Here is a 15,823-nt window from a genome sequence, read left to right on the forward strand (position 1 = left end):
AATGATAAAAAGTATAATGTAGTAAATACTAGGCAACAGGAATTTTTCAGCTCCATTATAATTTTATGGGACCACCATTGTATATGGGTCTGTCGTTGACAAACATCATTATGTGGTGCATGACTGTACTTTTAATGTTATGTATTTTTCTCAAGGGTCTGTTTAGAATGATCTTTCGTGTATTTACCTCCACATTTTGTTTTGTTTTTCGTATTTTGTTTCTATTAGGAGAGAACATTGAAGTTATTCTCTAAGCTATTAGAAGAGAGTGACTAAATGCACCTGGGTCAGGCTGTCTGTGGGTATGAAGTGGTTGGGAGAATCCAAGAACATGGTGGTGAATGGCAGGAGAAATGGAGGCAAGTTGTCTAATGACCATCAGCAGAATCAGTCAAAACTACAGCACACGGGGAAGGACACCCTGAAGGCTGGCAAAAGCGCAGTCGAAAGGAGGTCAAGCAGATGTATGTATACACTTAAACAGATGATGTATGGCTGTTTGGATTGTGATATGCGGCAGTAATTCCTTCCAGTTTGTAATGTGCCTTCTGTTTTCTTTTGTCATCAGAACAATATTTTACATTTTCATAGTTAACAGTATAATTTTTTTACTTTCAAAGTCATATCAGTTTTCTCAAACAATATGTAAAACTTAAATTTCATACTTAATATAATCTTAATCATGCTTTTCTGTCCATAACTTCAAATTATATTTTGTGGAATTTATACCTGAATGGTTATTATGTAAAAATTTTAAAAACACTGCTTCTGAATTTCTTATAGTTTGTTTAAATGGTGTTTTTTTATATTCAATGTAAGTATAAGTATGTACTTCTATGCTGATGTCCATAAACGTTGTATGAAGTAATGTGAATAATAAAATCAACTATTAACCTACATAAGTAGAAAGGAGGACAGATAGAACTGACTGGATGAAAGCAGCTTCACAAATCGTAGATACTTACTCTGTTTATACGGGGTAAACAGTTGTTTGCCCTCACAGCGAAACACTGCTGATAACAAGTTAACTTTATTACCTCTGTGTCTCTTGATGAGGATGAGGCTGCTTTTTGAGAATTCAGGAAATCGGAGGTTTAGTACACATTTCATACTTCCTCTAAGAGTAGTAAAATGTCTGAGGATAATTGTAAAACTAGGTAGCTATATGTCCAAAAAGTCATCCACGTTTGTATGCCCGCGTTAAGGAGGACAATTTTTTTTCAGTTTCTGCTTTTCCTAACAATCTAGCCTAGCCACTATTGAATATCCTTGGTTAGTGGTGGAATTGGCCTATTCCCAGTGCTTTGGATTAGCCTGGGGTTTTCTATGGTTTCAGATAGATTGTACCAGTTCTGACTGTACCAGTTTCAGATAGATTGTACCAGTACTTCTTTCTTTTTAGGAGTTTATGCTACTTATTGGGCCTAGGCTATCCTTAGCCTTCCACATCAGATTAGGTCACTGTTACTATAGGAAACCAGGCAGAATTCCTACTTGCGATGGAAATAGGAAAGGGCCTGAAACTGACCAGGCTGTCCTCTGCATGGACACTGGCTCACTCCTGAGGTTGCATTAAGCATGCACCCTGATCCTGTCTTCACCCCTTAGCATTTGGTGGGAACCTGAAGAATTGAGAAATGTAGTGACCGTATTGGTGGTGTTGGTTCTGGTCAGTAAATTGGGCATCTCTTAAGCTTTTTACCTAATTGCTGTTGGCTTCCTTTTGTACATCATAGTGCAGAAATGTTTTAATTAGTTTAATCCTTGGAAATACACAAGCATTTAGGAAATTACCATTATGTGGGTTACACTTTGCCAAGTGTAGGTAAATACAGAGGGATGGGTTGGGAAAGCCCAGAGTGTGTAGATGACGGCATTGGGCAAGAATGGTGCAAAACTAGAGCCAATGATGAAGAGAAGCAGGAGAGCACAGAGCAGTGCTGCATCTAAGATAAGATGCAGTGACTTCACCTAACATCAGAGCCTCAACATACATGAAGCAAAAACTGACAAAATTGAAGGGAAAAATAGTTTGACGATAATTTGGAGCCTTCAATAGTTCACTTTCAATAATGGATAGAACAACTTAAACAACACTGTAAACCAACTACACCTCACAGGCTTCTATAGAACATTCCACCCAGCAACAGCAGAATACACATTCTTCTCAAGTACACATGGAGCATTCTCTAGGATAGAAAGTATATTCTCTGATCACAGTGGAGTAAAATTAGAAATCAGTAACAGAAAGAAATTTGGGAAATTCATGAATACGTGGAAGTTAAACAATATGCTCCTAAATAATCAGTAAATCAAAGTAGAAAACAAAAGGGAAATCAGAAAACATTCAATGAATAAAAAGGAAGGCACAACATACCAAAACAGCAGATGCAACTAAAGCAGTGGCTTAATGGGAAACTTATAGTTGAGAAGTCTATATTGAAAAAGAAGGACGATCATAAGTCAATAACCTAATCCTCCACCTTAAAACACCAGAAAACGAAGAGTGAAGGAAAGAAATAATAAAGATTAGGATGGAAATTAATGAACTAGAGAATAGAAAAACAGAGAAAACCAACAAAAATAAAAGTTGGTTTTTGAAAAGATCAACAAAATTGACAAACCTTATGGAAGACCAAAAAATGAAGACTCAAATTACTAAGATCAAGAATGAAAGAGGAGACATTGCTATGACCTTACAGAATTAAAAAAGATTACAACATAATACCATTAACAGCTATATACCAACAAATTAGATAACTTAGATAAAATGGACAGATTCTTAAAAGCAAACTACTGAAACTGATTCAAGAAGAAATAGAGGCTGGGCACAGTGGCTCACACCTGTAATCCTAGCACTTTGGGAGGCCGAGGTTCTAGACCAGCCTGACCCCATCTCCATAAAAATTAAAATTAGCTGGATGTGGTGGCCTGCACCTTTAGTTCCAGCTGCTTTAGAGAGTGAGGTGGGAGGGTTGCTTGAGCCTAGAAGTTCAAGGCTGCAGTGAGCTATGATGGTATCACTGCACTTTTTAGCCCAGGTGACAGAGTAAGACCCTGTCTCTGGAAAAAAAAAATCTGAAAAAACCTATAATGAGTAAAGGAAGAGAACCAGTAATTAATAAAACAAAAACAAAAAAACTACCCAAAAGGAAAACTCAGGTCCCAGATGACTTCTTGGTGAATTTTGCCAGATGTCTAAAGAAGAATTAATAGCATCACAAACTTCCACAGAATAGAAGGGAAAGGAACACTTTCTAGCTCATTTTATTACCCTGTTACCAAAACCAACGACATCGCAAGAAAACTATAGAGCAATATCCCTTATGAATATAGACATGAAAATCCTCAACAAAATATTAATACTACCAGTCCAAATCCAGGAACATATAAAAAGGATTCTACAACACGACCCAGTGGGATTTATTCCAGGAATGCAAGGTTGATTTAACATTTGAAAATCAATGTAATACATCATATCAATAGAATGAAGGACAAAAATCACATGATCATCTCAACAGATGCAGAAAAAGCATTTGGCAAAATCCAGCACCTTTTTAGAATACACACACTAAACAAACTAGGACAAGAAAATACCCCAACTTGATGAAGGAAGGAAATTTATGAAAAACCACAGCTAATGTCATATTTAATGGTGAAAGACTAAATGTTTTTCCCAATGAAATCAGGAACAAGACAAAGATATCCACTCTCGCCACTTTTTTTTTTTTTTTTAAGAGACCGGTTCTCAACCGGGCGCCGTGGCTCCCGCTTGTAATCCTGGCACTCTGGGAGGCCGAGGCGGGAGGATCACTTGAGCTCAGGAGTTTGACACCAGCTCTGAGCAAGAGTGAGACCCTGTCTCTACTAAAAATAGAAAAAATTAGCAAGTCAACTAAAAATAGAAATAAAAAATTAGCCGGGCGTGGTGGCTCGCTCCTGTAGTCCCAGCTACTCGGGAGGCTGAGGCAGGAGAATCGCTTGAGCCCAGGAATTTGAGGTTGCTGTGAGCTAGGCTGACGCCACGGCACTCTAGCCTGGGCAACACAATGAGACTCTGTCTCAAAAAAAAAAAAAAAGACTGATTCTCAGTCTGTTACCCGAGCTGGAATGTAGTGGTGCTGTCATAGCTCGTTGCAGCCTAGAACTCTTGGGCTCAAGCCATCCTCTCACCTCAGCCTCCTGAGTAGCTGGGACTACAGGCACGCACCAAATGGAGACAAAGTTTCTCTGCTCTGTGGGGTTTTGCTCAGGCTGGTCTAAAACTCCTGGCCTCGAGTGATCCTTCCGCCTCAAAAGCCCCAAAGCCTTGGGATTATAGATGGAATCACCACACCCGACTCACCGTCACCACTTCTATTCAACATTGTACTAGAGGTTCTAGCCAGGGCAGTTAGGCAAGAAAATGAATTAAAAGGCATCCAAATTGGGTAGGAAGAAGAGAAACTATCTCTGTTTGCACATGACATGTTTGCATGTATAGAAAACTGTTAAGGAATCTACTACAAAATTACAGGTTGAGTATTCCTTGTCCAAAATACATGGGACCAGAAGTGTTTTAGATTTTGGATTTTTTCAGATTTTGGAATATTGCATTATCAAACAACTCAGGGGTTAGGGTGCCGAATTTCCCTGCCCTGCATACCGTCAAGAATCTGCATATAACTTTTGACTCCTCAGAAACTTAACTGCTATGGACCTGAAGCCTTACTGATAACACAAACAGTTATGAACGTGTATTGTATGTTACATGTATTATATACTGTAGTCTTATAATAAAGTAAGCTAGAGAAAAGAATATGTTATTTAAGAAAATCATACGGAAGAGAAAATATATTTACTAATTAAGTGGAAGTGGATATTCATAAAGGCCTTCATCCTTGTCATCTGCACATTGAGTAGGCAGAGGAACAGGATTGATTGGTCTTGCTGTCTCAGGGTATAGTTGGAAGAAAATCCACATATAAGTAGACCCATGTAGTTCAAACTCATGTTCAAGGGTCAGCTGTGCTTACCAGTTGAGCATCCCTAGTCCAAAAATCTGAGATGCTCCAATGAACATTTACATTGAGTGTCATGTTGGCACTCAAAAAGTTTCAGATTTCAGGTTTTCAGATTAAGGATACTGAACTTGTATTAGAATTGATAAACGAGGCCAGGTTTGGTGGCTTATACCCGTAATCCCAGTGCTTTGGGAGGTCAAGGCAAGAGAATCACTCAAGGCCAGGAGTTCAAGACCAGCCTGGGCAACATAGTGAGACCTTTTAAAAAATTTTAAGATTGGCCAGACATGGTGGTGCATACCAGTAATCCCAGCTACTCAGGAGGCTGAGGCGGGAGGATTGCTTGAGCCCAGAAGTTAGAGGTTACAGTGAGCTGTGATCACACCACTGCACTCTAGCCTGGGGGACAGCAAGACCCTGTCTCTTAAAAAATAATAATAATCAGTTCAAGGTTGCAGGATACAAGCAAGATCAGTATGCAAAAATTAATTGTATACTCATACACTTGCAATGAGCAATCCAAAAAGGAAATTAAGAAAACAGTCTCATTCACAGTGATACCCAAAAGGGGAATAAATTTTACAAAAGAAGTATAAAACTTGCACTCTGAAAACTACAAAACATTATTGAAAGAAATTAAAGACAACCTAAGTAAGTGGAAAGAAGACATCTGTTCGTTGGTTGGAAGACAATATCATTAAATTGGCAGTACTCCTCAAGTCCATGGACTCAACACAGTCCCTATCCAAATACTAACCAGCTTCTTTACAGAACATGACAAGCTGATCCTGAAATTCTTACAATCTTAGACTTTTAAGGGACCCAGAATATCCAAAACAATCTTGAAAAATAACAAAGTTGAAGAACTCACACTTCCTGATTTCAGAACTCACTATAAAGATACAGTAGTCAAGGCAGTGATACACTGGCATATAGATAGGCATGTAAATCCATGGAATAGAATCAGGAGTCCAGAATAAATGCTCACATATTTGGTCAATTGATTTTTGGCAAGAATGCCAAGAAAATTCAGTGGGGAAGGAATAGTCTTCTCAACAAATGGTGTTGGGAAAATTGGATATCCATGTGCAAAAGAATGAAGTTGAACACCTATCTCACCATATGTGACTCAAAATGTATCAGAGACCTAAATGGAAAAGCAAAACCTATAAAACTCCTAGAAGAAAACATATGGATTAATTTCCTGACTTTGGATTAGGCGGTGACTTCTTAGATAGGACACTAAAAACACAAGGAATAAACAAAAAATAGATAAACAGGAATTCATCAAAATTGTAGACTTTTTGCTGGGTACAGTGGTGAGCACCTGTACCAGCTACTTGGAGGCTGAGATAAGAGAATCTCTTGAGCCCGGGAGTTCAAATCCAGCCTAGGCAACATAGTGAGACCCCATCTCTAAAATAAATAAATAAGTTAAAAATTGCAAACTTTTGTGCTTTAAGGGACACCATCAAGAACCTGAGAAGACAACCACAGAATGGGAGAAAATATTTTCAGATCATATATCTGATGACGGACTAGTATCCAGAATATATAAAGAACTCTTTATAACAGTAAAAGACAAAACCCAGTTCTAAAATGGGCAAAGGATCTGAACAGATAGAAATTTCTCCAAAGATATACAAGCATCCACTTAGCACATGAAAAGACATTCAACATCATTAATAATCAGGGAGTGCAAATCAAAATCACAAGATAACACTTCACAACTACTAGGATGTCTGGAATCAAAAAGACATAATAATAAGTCTTGTTAAGGATGTGGAAAATTTGGAATTCTGATACGTTGCTGGTAGGAATGTAAAATAGTGCAGTTTGGAAAACAGTCTGACAGTTCCTCAGTGGTTAAATATAGGGTTACCATGTAACTCCCAGCAGTTCCACTCCTAGGTGTGTACCTAAGAGAATTGAATGCATACTTACACACAATAACTTTTGCACAAATATTTGTAGCTGCATTATTCATAGTAGCCAAAAAGTGGAAACAACTCAAATGTCCACCAGTAGATGAATGGACAAACAAAACATGGTGTATAGCCATATAATGGCATATGAATTGACCATAGTAAGAGATGAAGTACTGATGTATGGATGAACCTTGAAAACATTATGCTAATTGAAAGAAGCCAGTTACAAAAGGTTACATTATATGATTCCATCTATATGAAATTTTCAGAATGGGCAAATCCATAGAAGCAGAAAGTAGATTCATGGTTCCCAGGGGTTGTGCAGGAGAGAGGAAGGGGTAGAGACTACTAATGGATATGGGGTTTCTTTTAGGGGTCATGGTTGAATGACTATGAATACGTTAAAAAACATTGACTTGTACACTAAATGGGTGAATTGTATGGCATGTGAATTATATTTCCACGAAGCTGTTATAGAAAATACAACAACTCTGATAGTTTTTCACATATCTAATAATTGCAATATTTGCAAATAATTTGATTGCAAAATCATGTGTCTACCCTTGGCAGGAACTTACATGTGTTTATTTTGTTTTTTGAAAGAGTGAATGAAAAGAAGGTTAATCTGTGCCTCTTGTTCTTCCAAGATTTTTTTTTTTTTTTTTTTGAGACAGAGTCTCACTGTGTTGCCCCGGCTAGAGTGCCGTGGCGTCATCCTAGCTCACAGCAACCTCAAACTCCTGGGCTCAAGCAATCCTCCTGCCTCAGCCTCCCGAGTAGCTGGGACTACAGGCATGAGCCACCATGCCCGGCTAATTTTTTCTATATATTTTTAGTTGTCCAATTAATTTCTTTCTAATTTTAGGAGAGACGGGGTCTCGCTCTTGCTCAGGCTGGTTTCGAACTCCTGAGCTCAAACAATCCGCCCGCCTCGGCCTCCCAGAGAGCTAGGATTACAGGCGTGAGCCACCGCGCCCGGCCTCGTTCTTCCAAGTTTTGATTTTGAGAGCCTTAAAGTTATATTGCTGGTGTCCTCTGTAAATCATATATGCTAATTCCATGAAGAGACTGTCAGTGTTGTATACGTCAAACTTAATCAGCACTGACGAAGCTTCATCCTTATAAATTTGGCCTTCCTTTCCTTTTTACATTGCTTTTCTTCCACAGTTAAACCCAATTATTTCAGTCCCTATTTTTATCCAGTTATTCAGAATTGTTTCAAACAGAGGTCCGTTAGAAATAGCCCTGTTGTTATTCTCTATTACTTTCCCCACTTCGTCCTAGCTCTGGAATCATAGGCAAGTTTCTTAACCTCTGGGCCTCAGTTGCCTGCAAAGTGGGGATGATCATCACTCCTCTGTCCAAAAGCAGGAAGCTGAAATTAGCTCCAAGATTCCTTTTGGTACTTGAGATGTATAATTCTGGCACTTGCTGCAGAAACTATCTTATGTTCCTCTTATTTCCCTCTCACCTCAGCCCTATCTGCGACAGCCCTATATGCTGTGTTAAAGTAGTGAACATCCCATCCCCTGTTTCTCAGTGTTCCTTGGAGGTGGAGGAGTAAAGCATCTGAACCAAAGATTCTCAACGACCCAGGCCCCATTCTTGGGAGCCTGATGATGTTCTCTGCTGACCAAAATAGCCTCAATAATAGAGGTAGTTTACTGCATTTGGTTTTCTGTTTTATGCAAAAGGTACTGAATTCTTAAATACTACAGTGATTGAAATAGGTAATTTTTCATTTCTTGATTACTAGCTTGAATGGGCAACGAAGCTACAGATTTTTAAAGTAAATTTAAGTAGTTTTCAGTTTATTATTTTTCTTTCTTTTGCCTTTCACAGGTAATGGTAATTCAGGATTTGAAGGACAGAGTCGTTATGTACCATCTTCTGGAATGTCTGCCAAGGAGCTCTGTGAAAATGATGACCTAGCGACCAGTTTGGTTCTTGATCCCTATTTAGGTTTTCAGACACATAAAATGAATACTAGGTAATTCTAAGTCTTTATCCTGAATGGGACAGATGGTGATGTGGAATTTAAGAAAATAATTGGCTAATTTTACTTTTGCTCAAAATTTAAAATGACATTAAAGGAAAGTTCTTTGCTACAGAAGGGTTTTCTGTGTGTGAGCCAAAAGCAGCAGGCAAGCCTCTAAGAGTCTTGTCAATTTTAATTTTGTGTTCTTATTTTACCTCAGAACATTTATATTAAAATATAAAGCTGGAGGAGCATCTTCATATTCTGTTTTAAATGTCGATAATTATCTTAGCTAAAAGAAAACTTTTACAGGCATCCTGCACAACCTTGAAAATGTATGATTGTTTCCTACTTAAAATAGGTTACATCCCTATTTTATTCATTATAGACTTTTCTTTTAAATAATTGCTACTATATATTAATATGTGGGGGATTTTGTCATCATGTTTAATCTTTGAAATTCAGCTAATCATTATATGAGTGAATTTTTTAAAGATGTGTTTGTATTCATGATGCAGGTAAGAAATTAGATGTGTGTTTTATTATCAGATGCTCTACATGTAAAGTATTACATTAATGTTGAAATCTGTCATCCTTTAACATCTGAGGCCTCTTTTATTCTAATTCTCTAAAATATCTCTCTCCTTAAAAAAGACCCTTAGATCATTTCGTAATTGTTTCTGCCACTAAACAGGCCAGAACTTTGCAATTTTTATCTCTTAACTTCCATGGCGAACAGTTTTTGAATCTGGTGGAAAAGAACAGCAGCAGGGATTTAGAAGGTAGAGCAAATGCTGGTGCCTTCTCTCATGTCCATCGTACCTGCACTGGGATTTATTTGCGCTCTGGTGTCACTATAGCAACCCTGAAAGATGGTCAGTGATAAAGTTGGATGAGGTAGGAATTAGTATGGGCAACTGGAGGAAAGTCTTGTGTTCCCTTTTTCTACTTTTGATTCTGTTCCTTGCCAGAATTAAAAAAAGATACTGTATGCTTCACTTAGTGATTATATTCTAGAAAGAAGTAATTGAGGTAAAAACGTGCCTTTGATATTTTAATGTAATTTTCTGTCATACATCTTTAGTCACTGAGATGAAGTGAAATGTTGGAATGGAGTTGAGAGATTATTTAAATAATTCCCTGCTAGATGGCTGGCCATTCTCTGGAAAATCAGCAAGTTTGGATGCCCTGATGTCCAAATAAGATCTAGTTTGCATTATTTTAAATCCACTTGCGTTTTTTCCCCCATTGAACATAAATGAGACTAGTGCTCATTCTCCTCCTAGAAGACTAAAAGATCCTGATAATATTTAAGTTGCCCTAAAGCCCATTTTTTTCTTTTCCCTGAGTTAAGAAATGTGAATATGCGAATCACTGTTTGACAGAATACCTAGTAGCATTCAGGGTGTCACTGCAAAGGCCCATAATTTTGACCTGTAGTCATCAAGAAAATTATGTTGATTATGTCTTCTACACTGAGCTATGGAAGCACATAAAACATTTCAGAAAGTGTTAAGTCAAAATTACAGTGAAAGTTATAGTATTTATGAAAGAACTTCATGTATTGCAGAACCTCCAGGATTTAGTCAAGAGGATGAAAGGTTACCTGTTATTGGTGTCTGCAATAGGAAAGAAACACTCCTGGACCACTGCTGCTCATAATTAGTTTACACATAAGAATTACTTGGGAATGTTGTTAAAATGCAAGTTCTGATTCAGTAGCTTTGGGTTAGGGCCTGAGATTCTGCATTTCTGGCAAACTCCCAGACTGCACTTGGATCCTAAACCATCTGGCCTGTGAGTTTCGTTGTGATGTGATAAGTGGACAGAAAAATTCCTTAACAGTAGTTTTCTAGGGCTTACCTAAAACCATGTAGTCATAAAATGTAAAGTTCAGGATTACCACACAAATGTTAACACTCAAGAAATCACCGTATCTGAGGACTCCTAAGTTAAAATGCATCTAGTACATAAATTTTTTCCCCATAGAAATTGAAGCATCTAAAATGAAACCTGGTTAAACAAGTTAAACCTGCAGAAAAATACATTTATTCATATTTTTCAGTGCAACATTTCATTGTACAGTTCGTAAAACAGCTTGTGGTGATGGAGACAGTCCTATTCCCTGGTTAGAGCAGGTGGGTTTCATAGCAGTGCTGGCTCTTGAGGCCAGTGCAGGCGCCTCCTCTTTCTACTAGAGGTGTTCAGAAGTTCATGTGCGTTTTAACAGACTTCGCGTAAGCTGCCATTTAAGAAGACACAGAAATTTTATTAGTGAAGCTTGTTAATCTTAGAGAAAGGTATGCATTTTCATTTTAATGGACTTACTTGAAAATGAAACTATCCCTTCTAGCTCTTCTTCATCTTTTGAGCAAGAATTTACCGGAATAATGACTTAAATCATTTTCAAAGATATTATTTCATAGAAAATAAGAATCTATAATGCTTTATTGGAGTAGTAGATAACCAATAAATACTTCTTAAATTGCTAATTTATTGACTCTTCTCTCAAAAGAAGTGACTGGAAAATTGATGGATCTCGGGTTTTAATTCTTCAAGCTGACTGCATATTGCTTGTCTAAGTGGTCTCTGTGTTCATGTTTATGCATCGGTAATTTGATTATTTTAAAATTTCTCTTTTTTATATCCTTTTGCCTCACGTCTCCTTCTTTCAATGTATCACCAGGAAGAATGTTTAGAAACAGTAGATGTTTAATGATTTGAGAATTTCCAAAACTGGGTATATTTTGACTATTTATTTTAATCTTAATATTTCACTGTATTTACTAACAAGTCACAGTTGTAGCATGAATACTTAGAAATAGTATAAACAAAATACTAATTTCAATTTATTAGGGAAAATTTGGATTTCATTGATTTTTGTTAATTATGAAACTTAAATCTTCTTTTTAACAAGAGAATAGAGTTGTTGGTAATGGCTCTGGTTTTTAAACAAAGAGCGGTCGCAGGATATTGTAAAGAGATGGATACTTTCACTAATGCCCCCCTTATTCAGTCTGTGTCACCCTGAGGTTTCATAGTATCCTGAGGAGAGGGGACACTCAGGCGAGCAGTGAGCTGAGCAGGAAATAGCATGAAAAAAACAACACGAATCATCTCAGGACACCTTTTCTTTGGAACTTCTCTTGGTTTCTCTGATCCAGACGTCAGCCTGTGCAGTCCTTACTCATCTTTCCACTGCCGTAACCCTCTAATTTTTATTTTACTAATGTATGTATTTGATTATCCATATCCACAGTTAGGTACGAATGTATACGTCACTTTAAATATCACTTTAAAATTGGGGGCAAATTTTTTAAACCTTCTAACTTAATCAATGGTGAGATTGTGTTATGTGGGAGGAAAAGAATTTTAGCAAGTTTTATCCTGCCATGTCTGCCCGTGGCTTCACAAAGTTCTTAAATACCACTGAATTTTAAGGATTTTTGCAACAACAAATATTGTAAGTCTGTTTAGAAATTACAAGTACAAATTATACAAATAGTTTTTTATTGTTGTTGTTTGTTTTTGCATTTATATAGCGCCTTTCCTTCGAGGAGCTCAAGGCATTTTTCAAAATCTGACAGTTTTCCTCACAACAACCCTGTGAGGTAGGTAGAGTGCATTACAAACAATAATAAGATACCAACTAACCTGTTTCAGCCTTTATAATGTTCTTTTGTGTTAAGTAATTTGAGGTGTCAGCATAAATACAAGTTTTAGAACATTTTGCAAACCTTTTTCAATAGTTTGGTAATAGTTATATTTTTTAAAAAACCACTTGTACTCCATAACAGGGTAATTTTAAGAGAAACAGATCATTCAACAAAAGATCAGGACTCCATGGAATTAGCTGAGCACTGATTGCAGGACTCAGCCAGGTATGTTTTTGGTTCTTGTTTATTTTCAGGTCAAGAAGGAATGGAGAGCTGTGGTTCTGTGACTCCTGCTCAGCATCTACAGACTGTCAGTTTGCAGCTAAACTTTTTCGAGGGGGAAATGTGTTCACTATGTTGCCTCATGGTCTTATTTTATATCTTAAAAATATTTGAGCATTTTTCTCTCTTCCTCTCTTTCCCTTTCACCCTTTTTTCTGTTCCCCTTCCTCTTTCCCCTCTCCCTCCAGTCAACTCTTGATTGTACATGCTAATGGAAGGGCACAGTAGTACAGCTAATACAAATCTACAACTTTTCTTCATTGCCACAGTGGTCTCTTGGGTTTGGAAACAGAAAAACCAAATAGCAAGAAAACCTGGGAAGTCAGTCTCTGGAAAGAGTGGGGAACAGGTGTGTGTGGGAGTGTGAATTCATATGTTTTTTTTTTTTTCCTGCCTCTTTTAATAATAGCCATTGTAAATGATGTTTTTTATTTCTTATACCAGCCATTGATCAGAAGTGTGGAAAGAGAAAAATAAATGTTTGATTTATTTAAAGTAGCAAATTTTATATTAAGAGAGGGAGGAAGGGGCATATTGATTTGGAAATGCCAAATACATATTTTTTCTTGCCTCCCCTCCCATCCTACCCCACCCCCAAATACTAAATTTAAAAATTCTTATTTACTTCCATTCCTTCTACTGTATCGTCAGTATACAAGCTAGAGCTATCTCTGGCTGGGCTCAGTGCTGGTGCTCGGCAAGCCTGTGGTCAGATGGCTCTTCTAACCATGAAACGACACAAGAGGGCTCTCCTGGGCCAAGTAATAGAGCAGGAATGAGAAGGGCCTGCGTATGTCCCAGCTCTTCCATTAATTAGCTCTAAGTCCTAAGGAAACTACTTAGCCTTGTTGGGCCTCATCTGTCTCATTTGTGGAACAAGAGGGTTGTTTTAAATGATCTGTGAAATTTTTTCTAGCTTTAAGTACCACAGCGTAAAGATAGCTTAATGTAGGTTGTATGGGATATTTAGAGTGATTATGGTTAAGGAGAAAAGAGAGGATATTTTTCTGTTCAAAATAGAAAATTATTTTCTTCTAAGGTCCTCAGTGGATTTTGCTCTGGCCCTAATAGCTGTTAACCATCTTAATTTTTATTTCCCATGCTATTTGTTATAATGGGGTTTGACTTGAGCTGTCAGCCAGGTGATTTTTATATATTATGGAAAACAACTGTCTGTTCTGCCTATCTGCACCCATAACCATTTTCTTCCTCCTTTTCCTAACTATCATTTCATGCCTATAGCAGCCAACTGTGACAGTAAGTTTTAACACTTTTGGAACAGGAAATTACGTTCAAAGTGAAATAGAGGTTCTTCCTAGCTGGTAGCAGGGGATAGTTTTGGAAGTTTTATTTGTGTTTGAGGCAATAAAGTCAGAAAAGCAGAAACAAAAGTCAACACAGGAAAGGTGGAAGGCAGAATATTACTAAATCAAGAGTTGACTATTTTATGTTGGTTTTAGCATATAAACTGTTTGGCATCATGAATGAAGGGTAAACAAAACTAAGGGTACCTGAAAGGCATTTTCAGGTGGGAATAACAATTTTCTGTAAGTGTAGAACACACATAAAGCCTATTAAAAATAGCCAAGATTCATTCCAGGTATGTAGCTTACTTTTCTGTAATGTTTTTAAGAGCTGTAGGTGAATTTAGCCCTAACTTCACCTTATTTTAAAATAGAGCAACCCCGCTGGTCAGTTCTGCATGGAGCATGTGAAGATATTAATAGCTCAGCTCTGTCAGTATAGTCTTGCCACCTAATGTCATGGACGATGTATTGCATTTGCTCAAAGTGAAATATTGCTTTTCTGATGACTGCTTTAAACTTGGGTGGGTTATCTGTTTCTCCCCATTTCATAGTTCATATTGCTTAAAGTATGTGCCTTAGCTAACAGTTGCTTTGTTGTCTTATCTGTCCTTCATGTGCAGATAACTCCATAGTGTCGGGCTGCAGCAGGAATGGTCTAGATTGGGTTTCTTCAAGATCGTATTTTGACAAGATCAATTGTGATGGCTATTAGCAATTAGTTTAATAGGATGTTTGGATGCCTGCCCAGTTCTGCAAGTCTTTTAGATTATTTTAGTGGTGGTTCTCCAACACCATATTCTGACAACCTAGTTAAAGGCATTCTGAATTGTTTAAAGGGCTTGCATTCATGTCTCTTAGGGCTTATATACTAATTGATTGAGAATGGAAAATAAAATAGATCATTGTCTGTTTCTTCATGTGATTATCCCTAAGATGTGTTTGAAGTCTGAGTTCTGCTTAATAGTGGTAAGAGTTCAGAGTTACTGAAACTAGAGTCCATAGCTAGTAAGTTCCTAATGGTATTAGTATGCATTAATATATCTGAGGTCTTCTGGAGATCCTATCCAGTAAACAGTATATACCTATTCGGACCTCATGTCTTCCCTCCTCCTGGTTCTAGTGCTTTCTTTTATTATTGCTAGCCAGCTGACCCTAGTTATTTGAATCCAGCCTTATTAAGACCCTCTGCTTAGACTTCCTCTCACTGTGCCTTCTTTTTTATTCTTTCCTGCCTATAATGTGCTTTTTTTAAAACTTTCCCAAACAAATGTTTTACCTTTGTTGTGATTTCTATACTTTTAGGAGCTGTAGCAATGCATATTTTTACCATATTAACATGTATTTGCATATCAATGCCTTGCTTAACTATTTGATGCATGTATGTCTTTTATTCCCAATTAAATTTTCCATTCAAGAACAGTAGCCATGTCTTCTCTCTCTTGCGTTTTTCCCTCAGCACTTCATGTGCTTCTGTGTACACACCACCTAATAAATATTCCTTCATGAAATATTGTGGCTTAAAAATCTTTACTGAAATGTTATGAATACATTTGTGATAGCTTCTCTAGAAAAAAAATTCTGAATGTTTCCTTTGCTGGAGTTTGTACTAGATCTTATTTCAGTTTTAGCATTTTCAGGTTTACGAGATGTGCAATTTTATTTTTTATTT

The 15,823-nt window shown here is 37.3% G+C and overlaps 1 protein-coding gene across 3 annotated transcripts in view; it reads left to right on the top strand.

Annotated features, from left to right (window-relative positions):
* The first annotated feature begins 226 nt into the window (after nt 1-226).
* The window catches only part of SUV420H1 (suppressor of variegation 4-20 homolog 1 (Drosophila)), a 36,151-nt gene continuing 20,554 nt past the window's right edge, over nt 227-15,823 (top strand). Inside the window, exons 1-3 of one of the 3 annotated variants that reach the window (XM_012665626.1) lie at nt 227-464; nt 8,774-8,921; nt 12,452-12,520. In XM_012665626.1, coding sequence (XP_012521080.1) covers nt 305-464; nt 8,774-8,921; nt 12,452-12,520 — 377 coding nt within the window. In that variant the 5' untranslated portion in view covers nt 227-304. Of the gene's footprint in view, nt 465-8,773; nt 8,922-12,451; nt 12,521-13,153; nt 13,197-15,823 lie in introns of those variants that run through there. The other 2 variants (XM_012665627.1, XM_012665628.1) reach the window with 2 other exon arrangements.

Source organism: Propithecus coquereli, unplaced genomic scaffold (genome assembly GCF_000956105.1).
Source record: "Propithecus coquereli isolate 6110/MARCELLA unplaced genomic scaffold, Pcoq_1.0 Scaffold120, whole genome shotgun sequence".
NCBI lineage: Eukaryota > Metazoa > Chordata > Mammalia > Primates > Indriidae > Propithecus > Propithecus coquereli.